This window comes from Etheostoma cragini, chromosome 23, assembly GCF_013103735.1.
Source record: "Etheostoma cragini isolate CJK2018 chromosome 23, CSU_Ecrag_1.0, whole genome shotgun sequence".
Lineage (NCBI taxonomy): Eukaryota > Metazoa > Chordata > Actinopteri > Perciformes > Percidae > Etheostoma > Etheostoma cragini.
The window spans coordinates 479401-491870 of NC_048429.1; the positions used below are offsets into that span (position 1 = coordinate 479401).

The 12470-nt window shown below is 40.3% G+C and overlaps 2 protein-coding genes and 1 non-coding gene across 3 annotated transcripts; 2 read left to right on the forward strand and 1 right to left on the reverse strand.

Annotated features, from left to right (window-relative positions):
- Nucleotides 1-1274: 1274 nt before the first annotated feature.
- Nucleotides 1275-2063, reverse strand: LOC117938496 (histone H1-like). The gene has a single exon (XM_034863140.1). The coding sequence runs from the start codon at nt 2031-2033 to the stop codon at nt 1389-1391; it is 645 nt and encodes a 214-aa protein (XP_034719031.1). The 5' UTR covers nt 2034-2063; the 3' UTR covers nt 1275-1388.
- Nucleotides 2064-7146: 5083 nt separating this feature from the next.
- trnae-cuc lies at nt 7147-7218 on the forward strand. The gene has a single exon. It is a non-coding gene; the product is annotated as a tRNA-Glu (tRNA).
- Nucleotides 7219-9602: 2384 nt separating this feature from the next.
- LOC117938495 (histone H1-like) lies at nt 9603-10382 on the forward strand. The gene has a single exon (XM_034863138.1). It carries the CDS (start codon nt 9632-9634, stop codon nt 10283-10285), a length of 654 nt encoding a protein of 217 aa, XP_034719029.1. The 5' UTR covers nt 9603-9631; the 3' UTR covers nt 10286-10382.
- The last annotated feature ends 2088 nt before the right edge of the window (nt 10383-12470 follow it).

Consider the following 12470-nt stretch of genomic DNA (forward strand, 5'->3'; position numbering starts at 1 on the left):
GTATCTAAATATAATCATAATATCTGAGTATAATTTCTCACAAGAGATCACAACATTGTAGTATATTTTCCCACAATATATATACATTTAAAACTTTCTATTCTATACAGCTATTTTCACTGATACTGTCTGCATCTGAGTAGTTAAAACTAACACTTGCTGTGTGCGGCAATTGATTGGGATCAATACAAATCTGTACGTACATACTAAATTATAAGATAAATCTACAGCTGAATTAAACATTGGAAAGGCAATGACTTTTCCACCATAAAGTCACAATGAACTTTTTAGTGTGTTTGCAGACGCCAAACTAACCTTTGTTTTGTAAAGATATAATTGCAGGAGCTGACTGTTTTTGCTTTTAGTCTTTATCAAACATCTCTTCTCACCCTTAAACTTGTTTTGGTGAACTTCTGATGTATTTTAAAGCATTTAGGAGAGGAATTACAAGGAAAAGACTCGCAGCAGTGCCCCATTCGGCAGTAGTTTTGGGAGGTTTAAAGGCTTCCCAATTAAAATAAAAACATATGTTAACCTTTAACTGACTTGTATATGAAGATAAAGTACTTCGCTATTAGATCCAATACAATTTAAAGTTTCTTTGTCCCTCCAGATGTGTATTTTATACATTTATTGGTGAAGAGAAAACACAAGTGGCAGAGTATTCCTGCTGCACTGGTGAGCCGCAGGCTGGGTTGAGTCTCCACGGTTCTCATGGTGTGTTTGAGTGACGATTTTTCAGTTGAACACTTTTTTGAAATAAATACATGTATGTGTATTTATTCATGTCTATACATGTATGTGTATTTATTAAGCCATTAAAAAAGGAAAATATAACAACAGTATTCTAACTCAGTAGGCGGTATAATCGGATGCATGAATAAGGAAGAAAATTGCCAATTATAAATAATGAGCTGAGATACAAAACGAACTATAAAAGTATGTACAATTGTTTTTATATATATATATATATATATATATATATATATATAGATTCTTGATTCCGAAGGAAATGTTTGGCATCCAGTAACAAGACAACCGTAACACAACAAACACATATACATTACACATGTATGCACATACAACATACACACACGTATATGCACATGCATTACACATAAATAGGAAAATAAAAATCACTCATAGAAATGCAATGGCCATGATAAGGTGATGCTATTGTAGACTGTGTGTAATGATGAGTAGTAGTGCAGTAGTTCATGATAAAATATTGACTATGACTGTAAAATATAAACATTATAGATATGTTAAACTATGTACACTATAGCTGTATTGTACAAATATAAAATAACGTCATTGGAAAACGGCTCTTTATGGCATTTGGGTGGCTCTTAAAAGAGCCTTTTTGATGGGTGCAGTAGACTTTGTGTTTACTTCTTCGCTGGTTTCTTGGCTGCGGTCTTCTTTGCGGGTTTGGCGGCTTTAGGCTTGACGACCTTCTTGGCGGCTTTCTTGGGGGTGACGGCCTTCTTGGGCGCAGCTGCCTTCTTGACCACCTTCTTTTTGGGGCTCTTCGTGGCCTTCTTGACCGGTGTCTTCTTCGCTGCTGCGGGCTTCTTCGCCTTCTTGGGTGTTGCCGCCTTTGCCTTCTTGGCGGCGGCTGCTGGTCTCTTAGCGGCGGGGGCGGAGGGCTTCTTCGCTGCCGGCTTCTTGGCTTTGACTGCGGGCTTCTTCGCCGCTACCTTCTTGGGCTTTTCCGCAGGCTTGGCGGCCTTGAAGGACCCGGATGCACCGATACCTTTGGTCTGGGTGAGGGCTCCCTTGACGAGCAAAGCCTTCACGGCGCGCTTGATGAGGGCGGATTTGTGCTCGACGTCGAAGCCCTGAGAGCCCAGCTCCTTCTTCAGAGCAATGTAGGAAATACCTTTGCGGTCCTTGGAGGCGGTGACGGCCTTCAGGATCAGCTCGGCGGCACCGGGACCCGTCTTCTTGGCCGGCTTGGCTGCTTTCTTCTTGGGTGCCTTGGTGGCCGGGGCCGGGGCGGCGGGTGGAGCGACTGGAGCGACTTCTGCCATTGTGTTTTCAGAGTTATCTACTCGGGTAAGTCTGCGATGACTGATGGAGAACTCCCAGCTAAGACTGGTACTTAAACACACCATGAGAACCGTAGAGAGTCAACCCCGGTCTGCCGCTCAGCACTGCAGCAGGAAAATTGTGTCACTTGTGTTTTCTCTTCAACAATAAACGTGTAAAATACACATCTGGAGGACGAATTAAAATGTGAAATTTAGTGGAACTCATAGCGAAGAAGTTTATCTTCATATGTAGGTCACATAAAGCTTCATAGATGTTTGTTTTTTGATTGGGAAGCCTTTAAACCTCCAAAAAACCCTGCCGTGTAAGGCACTGCTGCGGGTCTTTTCTTTGTTATTTCTCTTCTAAAAGCTTTAAAAAACGTAATAAGTTCACTAAAACTAGTTAGATGGGGAGAGGATAGGTTTGTTTAAAGACTCAACATAAAAACAGTCAGCTCTTGCTATTATATCTTTAGAAAACAGGGGATAGTTTGATGTCTGCAAACACACTCAAAAGTTCCTTGGGACTTCACATCTGCCATGATTGAAGGTCAGTGTGCAGAATAAGTTTTATTCTGCTGTTGATTTTTTTTCAATACTTGAGACAATCTGAAAGTACTTAAGTAGGCTTTACAGCCAATGCACATAACATTTACGCTTTATTTAACTTTTGCCATTTACTTTGGGCAGATCTGTTCTGCAGCCAACCCAGTCAGCTGTGGCCCAAGGCCTGGATGAAGTTGGAGCGGATTACATTGCTCAGTTAAAACATCATATATATTTACTTGGATACCGATTAAAGTGTATATTATGTAGCTTTAATATATATAAGCCTGGCACAGATCTTTGTATACTGAGGTCTTTTAGAGCTATCTCCTCTTTTCACCAGTTTGAGATGCCTTTTCATAATTATTTGCACACAAGCAATTAAAATGACATTCATATTTGATGCTTAAACTTGATTTTTATTTATTTTTGATTATTTGTTTGTGTGTATGTATATGTATGTACACATACAGTATGAATGTATGTGTGTACATATGTGTATGTATTTGTATATACTGTTTGTATATTATTTACTTATTTATTTTATTTTTTCTCAACTGACTATATTAATAACCATAACTGTTTATTGTCTGATATTTACTGGTTGGAAAGGGAAGGATATGGGTGATTTTGGTGTGATGGAGAGCTTTTGTTTTTGTGTATGTTTATTTTATTATTTTTATGTCCCCTCAAGTAGTTTTGTTAACGGGCTTGTCTAATTGTGAATGTACTCTATTTTTTTGCCTTCCGTTGAAAACGCGACGTCACACATCAACGGGTTATTCTTCATAAAGGAATTTCCATTGTATATCTTTTTTTAATATACGCCTAGTGACAGTTTCATGGTTTCATTAAGTTCTGTAAACCTGATAAAAGAAATATTAAGTCCCAGTCTCTGAAATGAAGTCAGCAAGTATTTCTTCACTAAAAGACTCACTCAGAACTAGAAAGCCTTAATTGTCATGAAAGAAAAGGACACAAACACAGGGTTTAGATCGCAGAGAGCAACGATGACACCAGCGATAAGGTGGGAAGAACTCTCAATGAGAAGTCATGATTTAAACACAGGCAGTTTGGGGTCCTTCCTCTCATGGAGGGGCAGCTTGTTCCACAGTTTGGGGGCCACAGCAGAAACAGCTTGGTCTCCCCTGGACTTTAAGTGTAGTGTTTTGGGACCCCTGAAATAGACTGATCAGCCGACCTCAGTGACATGAAGGGGACATAAAGATCTGAGACATGTGTGCCAAAGCCATGACTTAAAATTGAATCTGCCCCTTGTGTGTCCAAGTTTCTTGACAGGTCATTCTATCTTAGCTGAAAAAGGACATCTTGTCTCTTTGGATAGGCTGTGGTCTCGACCTGGGACGCGGGTCCTGGGACCTGGCTCCGGGGACCTGGGACCTGGGACCTGGGACCTGGCTCCGGGGACCTGGGACCTGGGTCCTGGGACCTGGCTCCTGGGTCCTGGGTCCTGGGTCCTGGGACCTGGCTCCAGGGACCTGGCTGCTGGGACCTGGGACCTGGCTCCTGGGTCCTGGGACCTGGGTCCTGGGTCCTGGGACCTGGCTCCTGGGACCTGGGACCTGGGTCCTGGGACCTGGGACCTGGCTACTGGGACCTGGGACCTGGCTCCTGGGACCTGGCTCCTGGGACCTGGGACCTGGGACCTGGGACCTGGGTCCTGGGACCTGGCTCCTGGGACCTGGGACCTGGCTCCTGGGACCTGGCTCCTGGGACCTGGGACCTGGCTCCTGGGACCTGACTCCTGGGACCTGACTCCTGGGACCTGGGTCCTGGGACCTGGGACCTGGGACCTGGGTCCTGGGACCTGCTATGATAAACACAGCTCTAGGCCAATGTCAGGCTCCACGTCATCTTTTCTTGGTGGGAGAATGCAAAGTCACAACATATCCAGTTGTCTCCTACAAAGGGGTCACACTGAGGACAGATACAGGATCCCAAATACTCTGAGAGGCATTGAAGATCTTATTATGAATACTTGATATGTAAATCATTGGTTAAATGTAATTTTCCCATTACAATGTTCATATTGTAATATAATAACATAATACTATTTATCCCAGTATCCTTTGCACTATGCTCCATATTTAAATAATTGTATTGATGTCTTCATTGCACTCATGCCTCTATATTGTTCTGTTTAGAGTCTGTATATATTAGTTTGTATATATTGTGTATATATTAGTGTGTATATTTTTGTTTTGGTTGTTTTGTATGTGTAAGCACAGTGTGAGTAACGATGCTCCTAAGAAAAATTACTCGTATGTGTCCTGATATCTGGCAAATAAAGCTGGTTCTGGTTCTGGTTCTGGTTCTGAAATGTGCGCTCTGTTCTTTGTTCCAGTTAAAAGCCGAGTGTCAGCATTGTGGACCAGCTGCACCCGTGTGAGGGAGGCTTCACTAACACCAAAATAAAGTGCATTACAATAGTCCAGGTAAGTTGTGATAAAGGTGCGATGAAGACACTCAAAATCATTACAACATGCATAACTGTCTTCACCTTGGACAACAGCCTTAGCTGATATAAACAGGATTTGACAAATGAGTTGACATGTTTCATTTAGTTTAAAATCACTGTCCATGTTCACCCCGAGGTCGGTAAGGTCGGAGGTTGTCACTGCCCAACGGGAGGAGAGTGCAGATGTGAGATGCGCATGCTCAGATTTAAACAGTTTACTACATAAGATTCATTCTAAAATTTGGGAAATCCATGAAATAAAAAAGTTTTCTCATTACAAACAATAATAGAAGATGGGAATCATTTCAAAAACGTTGTTTGCTCAGAACACCATTACACTGACCTGGGGTCTTTGCGACGGCGGTCTTCTTGGCGGCAGCTGGTTTCTTAGCAGCGGCGGCGGCCTTTTGGCCTTTGTTGTGTTTGATGCTAACTTGTTGCTAAGCTAGCAGTGAACCAACTTGGTTAATTAGGTCCATTTTTACTGTGTTGACGTTACAGAAGTCTCTCGTTAGCATCTCGGAGGCTACTTCAGACGTTACAGAAGTCTCTCGTTAGCATCTCGGAGGCTACTTCAGACGTTACAGAAGTCTCTCGTTAGCATCTTAGAGGCTACTTCAGACGTTACAGAAGTCTCTCGTTAGCATCTTAGAGGCTACTTCAGACGTTACAGAAGTCTTCAGTTTAAACGTACGTTATGTACACTCTGCAGCCAGATTGTTTCCATGATGATTAAGCGTAGTTAGCATTCGACTCCCTCACACCAACCCTAGCTTGTAAAGAATTCAATAGATCATATCTGTCATTTAGCGTTAGCATACACGAGGCCGCTCATTATCCCCACAGAAAAGGTAATTAAAAAATGATATCTGTAACATATTGTATTATTGATAATACTGGACTAGATAAACATTAGGAGTTGTGTGGTGTGCTTCAAATTATGGAAGACCAGATGCTATATATACTATATACTATGTATTATACTATGTTATGAACACGGATGAAGTGTGCAAACAAGTGCTCACTGAACTAAGAAGAAGATCTCTGGACAATAAAACAGCTCTTTCCTCTGAACTTGTGATGTATTGCACTTTTAGAGACTTTATACACTTTACTAGACCTTTTGACACTGATACATTTTTATAGTAAGACACACATTAAAACAACACATAAGCACACACAGAGACACTACTATAACAACAAAGACAATCATTATTCTTTATTATGGCAGCATATTTGATTACTTGGTGATATTTGGAGAAGGATTTGATAGATAATTAGTAATGTTATATTTAAGTGAGCACTTGCTGGGACTTGTGCACGGCTTGATTCCATATATGCACATAAGGAATAAACCAGATAACAGACAAGTTCTGGCTTCAATCTTTATTAAGATGCTCAAAATTCATAACAAGAATTTCCATACCAGGACCAGTTCTTGTTGCAGCAGGCTGCATGTTGTGGCAGGTGACCACTAGATGGAGGTATTAGTTCTGTAATACTACATGCATTTCTGATTTATTAGAATTAGGCTCAATAATATGTATCAAGGCATCCAGTTGTTTATATTTCTACTTGATATTTATAAACTTTGTGCAACTGTAACAGAATTACCCTTCGGGGATCAATAAAGTATTTCTAGTATCTAAACAAGTATTTGCAGTAATAAATGAGACTGTAAAGATGAATTCCCCCTTGGGATTTATCTATCTATTATTTTTATATTTTATATTTCATGGGAATTGTTACTATGTTTTATATGATGCTAACTTTTGTGTGGGTGTATTTGAAAAATAATCTCGAGACGGAAATATAAAAAGTAAGTTTTCTATAGCTTGATTCCTATGCGTAAAAACTAGTTAGATACAACAATGGATGTTGATGATAATCACAGACTGGAATATGTCAACTTTTACTCAATACTATTTCAAGAACACTTCCATTTGTTTTACTATGCTATAAAATTCAATAAGACGCCCCAAAATTAATGAAAGTAGAGATTTGTATTTGCAATAGAGAGCGTTGGAAATCAAAGTTAGTTGTGAGTACTATATGATATGTCTCTTCATAAGCGGCGATTTGCATCCTTCCCTGGTGGTCTAGTGGTTAGGATTCGGCGCTCTCACCGCCGCGGCCCGGGTTCGATTCCCGGTCAGGGAACTAGCATTTTTCAGGATTTGACCAGTGTTGGAGTGAAAAGGTTAATGTTGCTCATCTGGTGTCTCTGCGCGGTGCCTCATAGGTGACAACTTAGGTCATGTGAAAACTACTTTTCTGTGTCTTTGCTTAAGGTAACTAGTTACTAGTTACTCCACTACATTCATCTGACTTCTTTAGTTACTTTAGTAATTAGTTACTTTCCACATTAAGATTCCTGCACACAGAACACATGCAGTTTGATTTGGGGAATTACTAGAATTGTTGGATCTAGATCTACTTTATCTGTAAAGTGTCTCGTGATAACTTTTGTTATGATTTGATACTATAAATGAAATTGAATTGAATTGATTATACAGTAACCATAGCAACGATATAACGGCTACAGGTCCAGCTGAGATGATGATGTCATAAATCAGATGAGATGATGATGTCATAAATCAGCTGGTTGGATCCTTTACTCTTTCTAACGGGAGGAAAGTTCTTTACTTTTAGTACTTTAACTACATTTTCTTACATACTTACATACTTACACACTTTTACTGAAGGTACATTTGCTGAACTTTATAGTATTTTCATGGTATTTTGCAGTATGGTATTACTTCTTTTACTGCAGTAAAGGATCTGAAGGAAATAATACTTCTTCCACCTCTGCTGGTTTTACTCACTCTCCTTTCAGACTTTTGTTGTTGTATTTGGTTGTAAATGTTTTGTTTGTGTGTTTAAGGATCCCACCCTGGCAGTTATTTAACCAAAAATATATATCTTGAATATGTTATTTGAGTCCTTGTGCAGGCGTCTTGAACTAAATGCATCATTTGAATCATTTGGTTTTCAATGAACAATAGTTTATAAAATGAGTCCTAGTTGGTGTAGTGCAGGTGAATTGTTCTGTCAAGCAGGAGTTATTACTTTCTCGGCTTTACTGAGGAATCTGATAAAGAAATGCATCGGTTGCTTGAATACTTCTTGTAACTCTGTCCTTTCCCATCTGATTGACCCGAGGTCCAGTCCCATTTATGGGATCACTGGTATAGCTGTCTTATTTATTTGGTGTATCTGTGTCTTTTTTGTTGTTGTTTTTATGGGCCATGAGTCTGATAATAAAGGCTATCTATCTATCTATCTATCTAGTGTTGACATAGATGGATAGATAGATAGTGTACAGAGTGTACAGAGTGAGATAATCTGGGACCTGAGGAAGTTAGGGGCCGCTGTGTCCTCACAGTGTTACATCTACCTGTCTAACACACCTGAGATTGTCATAGCTATGATCTAAATGTGGTTGGATCTGAAATAAATCTGCTACACAGCGTCAGGAAGTGTAGAAATGTGGAACTCAGCCAGTGGCCTACATCCCGACATGATCCCAAAACAACGTCTCAGGGAAACAGAATTTCTCAAGTCTCTGAACAATCATGTATTCTCACTTTCATTGTCTTTTAAGTGAACTTCAGTTGTATTTTAAAGCATTTGGGAGAGAGATTACTTTCAGTGTAAAGACCCGCAGCACTGCCTCACACGGCAGTAGCTAGGAGCTATGAAGACCTAAGTACTATAATGAATATAATGTATGCATAAACATAATAAAAGCATGATATATATTAAAGCAATACATTGACACGTTACATGTTATCATGGCATAGATATATACATATCTATGTACAATCATATGATGTTGATCACTCCAACTGTATACAGGCCTTGGGCCACATGAACAGCTTACACTGGGTTAGGGTTAGTAAATAGAACAAAATTAATACGATATTCCTTTCATGTGCATTCACTTTAATGACTGAAAAGTACTTTTTGATCGTGTCACCTCTAAGATAAAGGTAAAGCAGAATAAAACAAATGGCACACAGTGGCTCTCCAACATGGCAGCTGGGAAGTCCCAAGGAACTTTTGAGTGTGTTTGCAGGTGCCAAACTAACCCATGTTTCCCACGAATATAACAGCTGGAGCGGATTGTTTTTACGTCAAGTCTGTAAAGAAACATGTCCTCTCACTAACTAAGGGGTTTTAGTGAACTCGCGGTGTATTTTAAAGAATTTAAGAGAGAAATTACAAGGAAAAGACCCGCAGTAGTGCCACACGCGGCAGTAGTTATGGAAGGTTTAAAGCCTTCCTTATCGATAAAACAACACCTGCAACGCTTAATTGGACTTATATGTGAAGAGAAGCTCCTTCGCTATCATTTCCCTTACATTTAACACTTTAGTTGTCCCTCCAGATGTGTATTTTACACATTTATTGGTGAAGAGAAAACACAAGTGGCAGAGTATTCCTGCTGCCGTGGCGAGCGTCAGGCCGGGTTGAGTCTCCACGGTTCTCATGGTGTGTTTAAGTGTCTGTCTTCGCCGTGGGTTCAGCACCAGTCACCACAGACTACTCGACGAGCTTATTTGACAGTACAATGGCAGAAGTTGCTCCAGCAGTCGCACCGGCCCCGGCGAAGGCCCCCAAGAAGAAAGCAGCCAAGCCGGCCAAGAAGACCGGACCCGGCGCCGCCGAGCTGATCCTGAAGGCGGTCTCCGCCTCCAAGGAGCGCAAGGGCACCTCCTTCGTGGCTCTGAAGAAGGAGCTGGCCGCCAAAGGCTACGATGTGGAGCACAACAATGCCCACATCAAGCGCGCCATCAAGTCCTTGGTGCTGAAGGGAGCTCTCACGCAGACCAAGGGAACCGGAGCGTCCGGGTCCTTCAAGGCCACGAAGCCTGCGGAGAAGCCCAAGAAGGTAGCGGCGAAGAAGCCCGCAGCCAAAGCGAAGAAGCCGGCAGCGAAGAAGCCCGCCGCCGCCGCCTCCGCCGCTGCTAAGAAACCAGCTGCCGCCAAGAAGACCGCCGTCGCAAAGAAGCCAAAAGCGGCCAAGGCAACCCCCAAGAAGGCGAAGAAACCTGCCGTCAAGAAGGCTACGAAGAGCCCGAAGAAGGTGGCCAAGAAGGCGGCGTCCCCCAAAAAGGCAGCAGCCAAGAAGGTGGCGCCCAAGAAAGTCGCTAAGAAGGTCGTTAAACCCAAAGCGGCAAAACCCGCGAAGAAAGCTGCAGCCAAGAAACCAGCGAAGAAGTAAATTCTTCACGTCTGAACGTACTCAACCAACGGCTCTTTTAAGAGCCACCCAAATCCGCCAAAAAGAGCCATTTTCCCTAATTTATGAATTTTGTGTGTGTGTGTGTGTTTGTGTGTGTGTGTGTTTGTGGTTGTTTGTGTGTGTGTGTGTGTGTGTGTGTGGTTGTTTTAGCGAGTTATTGATGTATTGTAAAATGGAAATCTATTACAGAGAACCAACCTTTTAATTATTTTTTAAACCTTGTGTTGTCTTCGCGTCAAAATTGGAAATCAACACTTTTGTTGACGTTTTTTAAACAATGTTTTTGTACCTTTATCAACACTTGTGGATTTTTCTTCAATGTTTGTCACTTTTTTGACGTTTAACACTACGTAACACTAACTTATTAACTTTAGTTTTACAGTTATTTGGGGGAATTTATGGTCAAAAAAACTCATTTATAGGGAATTATACCTAATGTTTGAGTTAGAAAAGCAGAAATTAGGAATTATTGAGACTAAAATGAAAGGAATGGATGTTGATGATAATCACAGACTGGAATATGTCAACTTTTACTCAATACTATTTCAAAAACACTTCCATTTGTTTTACAATGCTATAAAATTGAATAAGACGCCCCAAAATTAATGAAAGTAGAGATTTGTACTTGGCAAAGAGCGTTGGGTGGAATCAATCATGTTATTTTGGGGAATTAAAAAGAACATTGATATAGGACACCATGAGGGTTAAACATGGCAAAGATGTCTTAATGGGATTTTATGTAATGCATATAATTAAAGGGGGATAGTTGGTTACAACACCATGCAATAGAGGGTTAAACTTATATAATTTCATAATAACCTCATACTTGTATATAGTTGCTGTCAGCAGCTGGGCTCCGTGTTGCCCCCCCTCTTTTTCTTCTTGTTCTTCTGCACTACTTACATTTTTATAATTTTTATATTTGATATTTTTATATATACCGTGTTGACACTCTAAAGGTTTTGCTTCAATCTCGTTGCACATGTTCTGCATTTGTGTATAATGACAATAAAGACTTTCTATTCTCTTCTTAACACGAGGACAGGATACGCAACTAAAAGTAAGAATCTAAGACAGATATGTGTGTAATAAAGGTTAAAAATGTGCAATAAAACATGACAAATGTCATGGTAGACATGGAAAAGTAAATTGTTAACATCGATGTAAACAGGATTGTAAATCTATCAAATAATGTCATATATATATACATATATATATATATACATATATATATATACATATATATATATACATATATATATATATACATACATAGTATACATATATAATAACAAACTGGTAGTAAAAACTTATGAAAAGGTAATGTAATAATATAGTAAATCAAGTGCTGTGTAAAATAGTTGAAATCAAATAATGTATTACACTTAATGGTTAAACAACGTACAGACACACAAACACTCAAAGACACACACACAGACAGACACACAAACACACACAGACAGACACACAATCACACAAAGACACACACACACACACACACACACACACAGACAGACACACAATAACACAAAGACACACACACAGACAGTTTTGAGCAGTTTACAACATTAACTTAGATGTGATTAATTCATCTGAAGTTAAATTCCATTTCATTCTTACAAATTTAAACTGTTTCATATCGATGCATATGATCTTAGCAGTCATAACCCTTATTAAAAATATTATAACACATTTCCTCAACGTGTTATGCTATGCTGATAATTATTATTTCTTTTTGTGCTTCATTTTATTTTTTAAAACTTTATTTAATTATATTATTCTACGTTATTATTACACTTTACGTTTTAACTGCTGGTAAACACAACTCACACCCTTCTGTGAAGGCAAGTCCCGAAGACTGCAGGACGGTGACGTAGAGTTCTCTGATTGGTCGACCGCACTGCTGTGCCTGACCAATCAGCGACCAGATGATCGCTATATAAGCCGGGCTGTTTTGTCATCGAGTTATTCTGCTCTCTGCTTCTCGCAACTATAAAACTCAATCAACTACTTGTAAAAGATGTCTGGACGGGGCAAAACCGGAGGAAAGGCCAGAGCAAAGGCCAAGACCCGCTCCTCTCGTGCCGGTCTTCAGTTCCCCGTCGGCCGTGTCCACAGGCTCCTGAGGAAGGGTAACTACGCCCAGCGTGTCGGTGCCGGCGCC

Coding starts and splice junctions, on each gene's coding strand:
- LOC117938496 (XM_034863140.1), bottom strand. CDS start 2,033: ATGGCAGAAGTCGCTCCAGTCGCTCCACCCGCCGCCCCGGCCCCGGCC.
- LOC117938495 (XM_034863138.1), top strand. CDS start 9,632: ATGGCAGAAGTTGCTCCAGCAGTCGCACCGGCCCCGGCGAAGGCCCCC.